At 35.5% G+C, this 11903-nt stretch overlaps 1 protein-coding gene across 1 annotated transcript; it reads left to right on the top strand.

Annotated features, from left to right (window-relative positions):
• The first annotated feature begins 4293 nt into the window (after nucleotides 1-4293).
• On the top strand, nucleotides 4294-5336 carry LOC136248310 (uncharacterized). Its single transcript, XM_066040103.1, has 4 exons — nucleotides 4294-4417; nucleotides 4483-4746; nucleotides 4864-5118; nucleotides 5167-5336. The coding sequence occupies exons 1-4, from the start codon at nucleotides 4348-4350 to the stop codon at nucleotides 5211-5213; spliced, it is 636 nt and encodes a 211-aa protein (XP_065896175.1). The 5' UTR covers nucleotides 4294-4347; the 3' UTR covers nucleotides 5214-5336.
• Nucleotides 5337-11903: the final 6567 nt, after the last annotated feature.

The raw sequence follows: 11903 nt of genomic DNA on the forward strand, positions 1-11903 counted from the left end.
GGTCAATTTATACTCCAATGAGAGTTAGCAGAAACGAAATGCAACAACGAGACTGACACAAATCAGTGATAATGGTCCAATACTGAAACTTTGTTTATTACATTTAGCTATGTATTGCCATTCATTCTTGGATATTAACTCTTTCAATTGTCAGTTAAACTTCTATTTTATGGTCACATCCGTTTTCAGCTGAGCTGTTTTTGTATAGAGAGTTTATACATTCTTGCAGTTTTTCAAACCAGTGTATCTTTATGAACTTTTAAAGTAGTGTGGGTCCTATCAAGGGCTTTATGTCATTCATTTTTTAACCTCACAGTTTTAGAAAGGAATTAATGTCGTGAGCCATGAAGGATGTTTGCCAGCTGGGATGGTCTAGCAAATTACTAACTTGCAAACATTACCTGTATATGCATGGAATATGTATAGCAAAAACAAAGATTTCTGGTAACCTGACATACATAACTACAGTGTGCAGTCAGTTTTTTAACAGTGCATTTAAAAACTACTTTGTAAAAATTGTTTAAAATGAAAAAAAGTCAGTATATCTATAGCAAAAGAAATTCCTTGAAGCTTGGATGTTTGAACACACTTTTTAAGCTTTATAGGGGCTTACTGAAAGGAAGTCATGCCAAAATGCTGGATGTTGAAACCAAAATGCATTCATTTATAAGAAATTAACAGAGCTGTACTGATAGTCACACATTTTGAGTCCGCATACTGTTCAGGCCTGTCTTTTCCAGAATGAGAGGAAATCATAGTAACATTAAGTGTAAAGTTTATATACATTAGTTGTGGTAATAGGAAGAACAAATTTGATTGGAAAATATATATGTTATAATACATGTGTTATAGTTATACCACGGGCACGAGTGCTGTGCCTGATATATACGCACATGTCCAAGGACCGTAGGCCCGAGGAAAGTGCATATATACAGGAAAATGCTTGTGGTATAACTAATATGTTCTACTTTAGCATGCAGACTTACCTAATTGGCAAAATCTTTAGTTGTTATGCCCTTAGGAAACCAAGTAAGCTGTGATTGTGGGATTGAATTTTGCCAAACAAGCTGTAATTGTGGGATTCAATTTTAATACATCAAACAGTAGTTTGATTTTACTTTTGCTAAAATAGTAATTTTAAGAGACTAGTGTTTATTATGTTTCTTTAATTACTACAATTACAAAAAGTAAAAAAAAAACACTATTGTTGATGTATTAAAATTGAATTCCACAATCACAGGTTTTTTGGCAAAATTCAATCCCACAATCACAGCTTGCTTGATTCCCTATATAAGAGAAGAGGATAGCAGTATACCATCAAAGAAATCTGATGATTTCTGGATATAGTGTGCACTCCTATTAGGTGTGCAATGTCTCAAGTTAACGAGATATACGTACTGGTAGCAGTGCATATATCTCGTTAACATTCTGAGTTAGTGATATATGTGCACTGGTTTCCTTTGAGGCGGGAAAGTGGTACATATATATATAGTTGAATTACTGACCAATATCTTGATGAGATCCACTGAATTGTCAAGATGTGATAAGCTATGTAAAGATTTTTATTATTTTGTGCGTGTGTCCACTACTGAATTAAACAATTAATGCCATAAATTAGCTGCTCTATACAAAAGCAGTATTAATCATACTGGCTGCAACTCTGCAAGAGAGATTGCTTTGATTTAATGGAATATGCATTATGTGTAATTTGGGACCTTATCATAGATTTGTTTGTTTGTTTTTTTATTTCAGTATAAACTATAAAGTAAGATTATAGTTACATTTGATTAAATTCCACAATCAGTAATATGTACGTAGCTTCTGTACATGTGTATACTACAAAATGGTGGTATAGCCACAAGTCCTTAAGTAAATCATTATAATTTTGTACTATATAACACCATATGAAATTGAGCTGGCATGTAAAGCTTGTCCCAAAACTGTTTATATCACTTATGTAATATATTATGTCAAGCCAAAAGCCATACAAGTACTATCAAAACAAAGCAATCCCTGTGAGTTCACTATAAGAAATGAAATGGGCCATGAATTTCTCTACAAAATGTCTTTTATTTATTTATTAAGGCTTTACAGCACAAGTACTGAAGGTCTGTAGGACACCTGGTCCTACAGCCTGTTTAAAGATGATGTACTACGTAAGAATGTGTCACTTTTTAAACTCAAAGTGTGAAAGGTTTAAATACTGTACATATAGGGTTAAATTCACAACATTTAACTATGATTTTGTTAGTAACCATAAAAGTGCATGAGCTATAAATCAGTTAGCTACATCTGAGTCATACCATTTGGGAAATGTATTGCTACATTGGCATGATATAGCAACTACAGTTTTGAATACGAACATTGATCATATCCTAACTATGTGGTACCTGCCACACACATATGAGTAAAGTAAGTCCCAAACATAAACATACACTTACTACCACAACCTTGCCATGTACAGATTAGTGGTATATATACTACAAAATGGGTGGTATAATAATATTCAGGTGACACATGACCTGTTCATGGTATCATGTTGACTGAAAAAGGTCCACCCTAGCTAGTGGGTATTGTATGAATACAGGTACTTTTACCTGCTGTGTTGATTTAACTAATTGATAATTACTGAGAGAGTGGCATGAGTGAGTATCTATCAAGAATAAGGTGGGAGATAATGTTTTGAAAAACAATGTTGTTGTGTGTTAGTTCTTGTTGCAATGTGATGGCTTTGTCATGTCAGGTACTTATTGGTCATGTACATGGACTGATATTCTTTGTTTACATTACTTGAGTGAATCCAGTTAGTATTCAGCAACTGCATGGGCATACCACCTATAGACATGACCAATAAGTATTTTACAGTGGAATCTTTCTTAGTGGTCACCTGTTTAGAAAGGCCATATCTAAAATTGGCCAGCTTTAAAGTTAAGTTTTGGGAAGACATGCGGTTATGTACTTATAAATCATTATTTGCAGTTAAAGTTATAATTAGTAGTTAAAAGTTGAAATCTGCACTGTATAATGGTTGTGTTGTAAGGATCCTGCTGCATAGTTATAGTGACATTCTGGTATGAATTACGTAGTTCTGTGGCCAAACACCATTGTGAAATTATCAATTAATACCATGAATACTTGACATTGCAGATGCATCTTATTTGCACTACTCAGCTATAATGTATTTTTTTAGTTTGTAACAAATTAAAAGCATACACACTTCCACTAGCTATAGCTGATACACACACATGTGCACCTGTACCACTTGAGTGGTCAAGCAGGTCAAAATGTGGCAACCATATAATTTATTATGTTCCACATCTAGTCCAGCAAGGCACCCTTGTGATCAGTTAGACATTGTGGGCTAAACACACACATTACCACACCAGATAGCTAAAGGTGAAGTTTGATAGTTGTGTACAATGAATATGTCCTGTTAACATATAAGGTAATTTTTATGTCCTGTCCCTAATCCAATAACTATCAATTACCAGAGACCACATCTTCTTTGCTACATGATACTTGATATGAGGTGATGCAAGTTTCTTGGAAGAAGCCCTCCAAGCTCATTCAAAATTTAGATGCACACTTCCAAGTAGAAGCAAATGTATATGTGACCAGATTTTACAAAACCAGGCTTCCACACACATCCAATTCCTTGACTTAAACCAACTGTAAATTGACCACTTGGTATGGGCAAAATTTGAAAGTAATTAGCGTACTCCTACATTGAGTTATGGTTGCTTAAAGTCATAAATCTGGATGTGTGTGGAAGCCTGGCTTTGTCAAATTCAGTCACATATTCTGTAAATTTCCTTTTATTATAACATTAGTACCAGGAATATAATATAGGCTATGTATTGTAAATGCATGTGAACAGTATAAATAGTATCTCACTGGTGGTGAAGTGCTCCATGATTATAGTGTTGATGGTCATAAAGAAACTAGGATTATGGGTAGAAGCTTATTTTCAGTATTTTAGATCATGATTGTTTTGTATAATTTCTACTAATTCAAAGCTATCCCACTTTATGACTATCTTTTCAATATGGCTATAATAATGGTATACAATATCCATATAGTACAAAGATGATCCTCCCACTCACTGAGATACAATTAAACTCATTGTACCCACCATTAAGTAGTACTAATTTAAATGTAATTTCCTTTATCATTCAATTGCTGAAACTGAAGCTGTGGAGGGAAATCCAAACTATTGCTCCCCATAATGACATCACACGCACAGAGCTAGTATAAATTGCCAGAACAGCAGATGAGCAAGACATGTAATTTGAATATCAATTGATCAAGCAAGTTTTACAAGTTTGAATAAAACAGTTTATCATCAGAATGTGCTGGCTGCTGATAATGTCACTGGTGATGACTATTGTGTTATCTTCCTTCCCAGAGGCTAGTGGAGGTTAGTATTGCTTTGTAGTGCATGGCTAATACATCTCTCTCTCTCTAATTTTCATCTTACAATAGGGATCTGTAAGTCAAGAGGGACTGCACGACCAATTAAAAAATCCATCGGAGAAACTGTCCGATTTTTATGTCATGCTAATTTTCAATGTGAGGGATCGACTTACAATTTCACCCATTACAACCATACCACTGGTGAAGCTGATCTAACACATCAAGGTTCACACACTTACAGTTGGACAATAACAAGCCTCAGTGATGCTGGAGATTACTGTTGTAGTAAACAATGTGATGTTGACCAACATCAGTGCTGTACAACAGTGGAAGGTAGGAATTGAACTAAAGTGTTTGCAGCTAGCTAGGTGCAACTCTATGTAACATAATGCATAACCTTTCATCCATTGTATATAAAGTGGGTATGATTTCAATGTTTCCACATGATAGTTCCACCTGTGATAGAGTGGACACTTCCAGAAGCAGTTGTTGCTAACACTTCAGTCACTGGTAGCTGTAGGGCCACTGGTTATCCTAGACCATCTGTTAGTGTGATGAATACCTGTGACTATCAATACCAATACAATGTGATTGATGAGTACACTAGTGAGGTAGTGTTCACTATTAAAAGTGTCACAAAGAAATGTCAACACATCTACTGCTACACATCCAGTTCAGTAGACACAAGGAAAGTGTTGTTAGCTGGTGAGTATATAACCATGAATGTTTTGTGTACATTTATTTTTGGATTAGAAAATGTGTCTTGTGTCAATGATAAAGATACTGCTGCTGTGGTGTAATACACTGAAGTATTACTGCTGTTTACTGACTCAAATTACACTGTTGCAAATTTCTTAGTTTTATTGCTGTATATTATTATGTGGTTGTCAAAGAACAAATAAAAGGAAGTTTTAATTACTGTATTACATAACTACACTATAACTAGCGCTTCAGATTAAATTCATTCTTAAACACCTTACCATTTAGTGGGTCATTATCAAGGGTAACTCTTTTTTTTGTAAATGACTAGTCTCACAAAAAATATCAACAAATCACTAATACCAACAACTTATGATAGTGTAATGAATGAACTATGCATGGCTAGCAACAGGTCAGGGATGACACTTACATACATTAACATGACTCAATGATGCCATCAAACTTCAAAGGGAAAATGTGCACATTGGGATGCAGTAGTGTTGCTGACATAATAATTTTAGAAATTATTAATAGCTGTGTAGGAGCATAATGTTAACTGCACATTGTACATTTGCCAACTGAACAAGTCTGGCTTCTAATGGTAAGAGGTCAGGTTGAACTTTGAATCACCATAATTTATGCACATAATACGATATGCAATATAGCAACCAGCCAAAAGAATATAGTAGACCATCTAAAGCTGCAACATTGACATGAAAGATATAATTCAGCAATCAATTGGCATAATCAAAGAATTAAGGCATTTCTCAGACTTAATGTTCAATTATAATACTAAGAGCATAATAGTCTCACATCTATACCGTGTATAGCTTAGTAGCATCATTGACAGTTCTCTTAGTGGGGATATCTCCATTTGAGTAGTGCAACTTACATTTTTGTACTCTGCGTAATGTGACATACAGTATATAGTAATGCTCTCTCTTATGAAGTATGACTCAACACTGATCACATGCACATCAACATCCTTATTGCTATACATGGTTCAGCAGGGAACACAAATGCGCCATCCTATTTGTAGCTAAGTAACAAGAGACTGTTATTACAACCAACTGAACTGTCGCCATGCAGGTTTCAAGTTCTTACAACTTTTGCAGGATCCTGCACATCTACATAGCAAATCTGCATGCATGAATCTGAAATGCACTCCTACATGTTGAACTGAAATACTTTGCTAGAGCTGATCATGAATTATTATTATTATTATTATTATAAACAAAACGAGAAGTCACAATTGTTAAGTACTGGCTGAATGCAGAGGAAATCCTGGATCCCAGGCTGTGTGGCTCCTCAGGCACTTGCCTAGACTGCAAGCCGTCTGTGGATCAAGTCACCACCTGGTCTGGGATCTTTTTCTGCATTCAGCATAGTTTTCAGGTTCAGGTTTCTGACTCCCTGTGGTACAGGCTAATTGTTGCCTCCCTACAGGTCCCTAGAGGGATAGTTGAACAATAATGAATCAGACCTTTTCCATCAAGATCACAGACAGTCACCAATCAGTACAGCTTAGTCTTGACATAACTGACAGTTATATTCTGCAGCAAATCTTCATGATCAAGTACACAAGCTGGTATGTAGCCTCCTGTATAGTACACCATGACTGTGGCTGAGATACTTTTATAGCTTCCTTTACCCCATACTCATAAGCAGCTCCAAAAATCTTGATGACTGGTTTCCATTCCAGATAGACTTTCTGTGATTTCAGGGCCTATAGCTGTAGAAAGGAAGGCATACCTCAGTGTGAACATGAGAAGCGCACTAGCATGCCATTCTAGGGGTACATGTAAGTTGTTTTTTTTAATTTGACTTATTTGATAATTTGAGAGCAGTTCAGCTGTATTAGGGTGACTGCTCTATTAGGGTATTTTGATTGAGTATGCAGTTCTCATAAACCCCTTAGCCACCCCTGATACTTATACATTCCTAAAGCCTTGCAAAAGTTTCACCTGTTTTCTTTTTGACTCATCCATCATCCTGTTGAGTTGGAGTAAATGTACAGCCAAATGAGACAGTACACTTTACCATTTTTATTAATCAACACATTAATATTTTATGTAGAAAATTCTACAAAAGATAAAGTGTTTATGGTTTTTAAGCTTACCTTGAAGGATATCATCACCTGATAACTCACTTCTTAAGCTTACCTTGAAGGATATCATCACCTGAATTATTGATCACTGGTTAACTATCGCTGTCACATTCCCTAGGATAAGAAATACTGTAAGTGCTGTCAGCCAGCTACACATGATTGGCACAAAAATACGCAGTAGCAAAATTTAATACTAAAGACATTTTTGTGCATATTCTGCTACTCATGTTTAGTGTATAGTAGCAAGCTGTAGGTTCCCAAAGGACCCGTTAACCAGTGAAACTCAGTAAACTCAATCATAGAACAATATTTATGTACAAACCAAAAATATATTAGTCCAGTAGTCCAGTCTACTGAGTAGTAATGCTCTTCTCTAATGGCAATTTTATGTATATAGAAACTATATAGTTAAATTGATTTCCTTGTATACTTAGCTGACTGCTTTATTATTAGAAGTTCTCAAGAATTTACTGCACTTTTATTCAGATATATAAACTTTTAGTACCAAATGACACCTATAGAGGTCTGGGCCGTTCCTACATACAAAATTTATGATTTGTAAGAGCTTTGGTCTCCTTATGCTCTTGTGCACTGAGCCAGTGTTGTTACAGTTTGTACATACATGATTACATGTTACACTTTGTTGTATTTAAAATAGCTATCGGTCTAGTGTTACCATCCATGTTTGATTGCTCAAACAAATGTTGCCAAATTAAGATAACAACAGTCACATATGTGGCTTCAACTGTTACAGTCACTAATAGCAACAAAATGCAAACTGATTATCTGCCACAAAAATAGTTTGCACAAGTAAATTTCAAAGTAAGCCATCCACAAATAGTGACCACACTTATGAAGTGATGCAATTAAAAACTGGAAGCAAATCGATTTAGATAATTACTTCTATTGAGCAACATTGACATTCAAGTGGAGTCCATAAAGGCTGAAAATATATGCCTGGCTTTCTTAATGTGTGTATACACACATTATACTACTGTACAATGGAGTTTCTCTTATACAGAATCCTTTGAATAAAGGACATTGCATTATAACTGACATTTTTGGTATCCCTACACACCCTATATAACCAAAATTCTATTGCTATGTAGGCGTATAAAATATAAATTGTCTTTTAATTACTTTTTGAGGTATTCTTACTTCCAAAAGTAAACAATGACCTTAATGCTAATAAACACAGCCATTATTTTAAAAAATTATTATCATTGCATTCATTTCTTGGCCACCACCTTTAATTTCAGAACTTTTAATCCAGATTTTTTCACGGCTCTTTTTTTACAGCTTGGCTGTTTTGGCATGGATTTTATTATCAAGAGTTACTATTATTAACTCTTGGTATTATGTAAACTGGTTTCAGAGCTTGCACATTTCTTCTTATCTACAGAAACAATAAAGACAGAAATTACAATTGTGCTGTATACCTGTATTACAGATTTAATATTTTTGTAATACTCCAATAAAGTGCACATTTTTGAAGACTTCTAATACAATACACGAAAAAATTTGGAATTTTCAACTGGAGTAGGGACCATAGCACATCGATAAAAAGTACTGAAACAAGTTGGAGTAGTCCATGATATTAAATCGCAGAAAAACAATAAGAAGTGTTATATCCCTATTGTGCTCAAGATACCATAATGGAAATGCACAGTAAGGATATAACACTTCTTATTGTTTTACAGTGATTTAATATCGTGCACTACTCCAACTTGTTTCAGTACTTTTTATCGATGTGCTATGGTCCCTACTCTAGTTGAAAATTCCAAATTTCTTCGTGTATTTGTTTGTTAACTTTTTTGCAAATAATTTTATGATGACTGGTGAACCCACGCATACACGGGCCGCATCTGAAAAGCACCGCGCGCCCCAGCTGTATCAATTATCGTCTGAAAAGTGAAGTATCCATTACGTTTCGTTGTCAGCTATGTTCAACCCGTTACACAGCATTTCGAATGCTGTGTAACGGGTTGAACATAGCTGACAACGATTTCTTTCTTTTGGTATGCGTGGATTGTAGTTTTGTAGTTTGGTATGCGTGGATTGTAGTTTTGTAGAGGTGCACCTCTACAAAACTACAATCCACGCATACCAAAAGAATGAAATCGTGCCGCGCCCCAATCATTACCTTTTTTTAATTCCAGCCCTAATGGCACTCCCATCCTCCCCGATCTCTAGCTAGAAGTTAAACTTAATTTATAAAAGACAAAAAGTAGAAAAAAGCAGCTAAACCTACAGAACCTACCGTAGGCGGGGAAAGTTACGCGTGGGAAAAGTTTCGCGAATTGCACTCTACTTTGTATACCGAATGATGTTAAAGCCGTTTTAGAAACCCTTAGTAGTATAAAGGTTCAGATAAACCCTGATCACATAATCGACTGTTTTCGTCTTGGGAAATTCAAACAGAATCAATCTAGGCCACGGCCCATCTTAATTAAACTCCAACGTACCATGGACGTAAATACAATTTTAGCAAACAAAAGTTCCTTACCTTCCCCATTGATTATCAAACCTGATATGTCACCACAAGAAAGAGCAATAGAGTCAGTTTTACTAAAGGAAAGGTGGTCCCTAATCAAGGCTGGTCATAACCGTAAACAAATCAAACTTAGCAACAATCGTATTTTTGTCAACAACCAACTTCATGGAGAGGTTATTAATGCAGTTTTTAAATACTCTTCATCTACAGCTTCGAATTCGTCAGCTCAACCAATGGACATAACACACACGAAACAACCGCGCTCACAGGAGCAGTCTTCCTGATGACTGCTCAGCTACAAGTAGTTACAATGCTTCAAATTTTCAAAATCACAATCATACTAAACTAAAAATCTTGAGTCTAAATTGTTGTAGTTTACGCAGTTCCGGAAAAAGAGCTCATTTCCAAGCCTTAATTGATGAACACAACCCTCATATTATTTGTGGCTGTGAATCACATCTTGATAGTTCTTATTACAACGCTGAAATTTTTCCTCCTACATATACTGTATTAAGAAAGGATCGAGTAGAGGGTGCTGGAGGTGTATTCTTATGCATTAAGGAAGGCCTAGATGTATCTGAAGAACCTGAATTGGATGTAAATGCTGAAATCATTTGGGCAAAAGTGACTCCTTCTAAAAGGGCCCCCATTTATGTTTGCTCATTTTATCGTCCACCAGACCTGTCCATTGACCCCATACTGCAATTGGGATTATCTTTGAACACTCTTACACGTAGGTTTACTGAACTACCTAATATAATAGTAATGGGTGATTTCAACCTTCCAGGTATTAATTGGTTAGATGGAAGTGGTCAGGTTATCTCTAATCCTAGCTATGGAGTAGAACTAAATAATATATTTCTTGATCAAATTAATGATATTGGCCTTAATCAATTTGTCAATACTCCGACTAGAAACAACAACATACTTGATCTTGTACTTTCTACCTCATCTACCATTTTGGACTTAACTACTGCACCAGGAATGTCGGATCATGAGGCCGTTGTCTTCCATCATAATATAGATAACACAAATACTAATACTAAATCTGAACACAAAGTTGCTTTATACCACCGAGCTAATCTTGAGAATATTAAAAGAGACCTACTTGAATTTCAAACTTATTTTCTTGGGAATGATCCTTACTGTAAAACTGTCGAACAAAACTGGACTGATCTAAAAGGTGTAATCAATGACAGTGTTGCAAAGCACGTGCCATACAAAACTATACGTTCCAACTCCAAATTACCATGGATAAACAGAGAAATAAAGAGGGATATGAAGAGACGCAAACAATTATACAACATAGCTAAAAGAACCAAATCTAGTAATGACTGGAATGCCTATCGCAAGATTAAAAACTCTATAAATAGCAAGATTAAAGTAGCACACAATAATTATTTTAATAGAATGTTTGACAACTCATTTAATGGAAATCGTAGACAATTTTGGAAGTATATTAGAGCAAAACGTAAGGACTACCATAATATCTCCACCCTAATTGTAGATGGTGAATCTATCTCAGATACAAAGAGTAAAGCCAATGCATTAAACAACTATTTTGAGTCAGTCTTCACTAAAGAAAACTTATCTAATATCCCTTCCATGAATGGTTGCAACAACCCTGTGAATGCTCTGCCTACTATGCCAAGTATTACATTTTCAGTGGCTGGTATCCACCATCAATTATCCCTATTAGATACCAACAAAGCCAGTGGGCCAGACAACATTCATCCATATATCTTGAAGAATTGTGCAAACGAAATATCTCCTATACTGCAAGTTATATTCACTCAATCACTAGACACAGGTATACTACCTTCCGATTGGCTCATGGCCAATGTATGTCCTGTTTTCAAGAAAGGAAACCGTACTAGTACCGCAAACTACCGACCAATATCATTGACTTCTGTATGCTCCAAAACTATGGAACATATTATATATCATTCCATAATGAATCATTTAAACTCTAATAGCATTCTCATTGATACCCAGCACGGCTTCAGATCCCAGCACTCTTGTGTTACCCAACTTATTTCACTGATAGAAGACTTGTCACATGCTCTAGACCAACAGAAACAAACCGATGTCATTCTCCTTGACTTTGCTAAAGCGTTTGATAGTGTCCCACATCAAAGACTATTAGTTAAATTAAGACACTATGGTATCAACGATCACATCTGTCAGTGG

The sequence above is a fragment of the Dysidea avara genome, chromosome 3 (assembly GCF_963678975.1).
Source record: "Dysidea avara chromosome 3, odDysAvar1.4, whole genome shotgun sequence".
In the NCBI taxonomy this organism is placed as follows: domain Eukaryota; kingdom Metazoa; phylum Porifera; class Demospongiae; order Dictyoceratida; family Dysideidae; genus Dysidea; species Dysidea avara.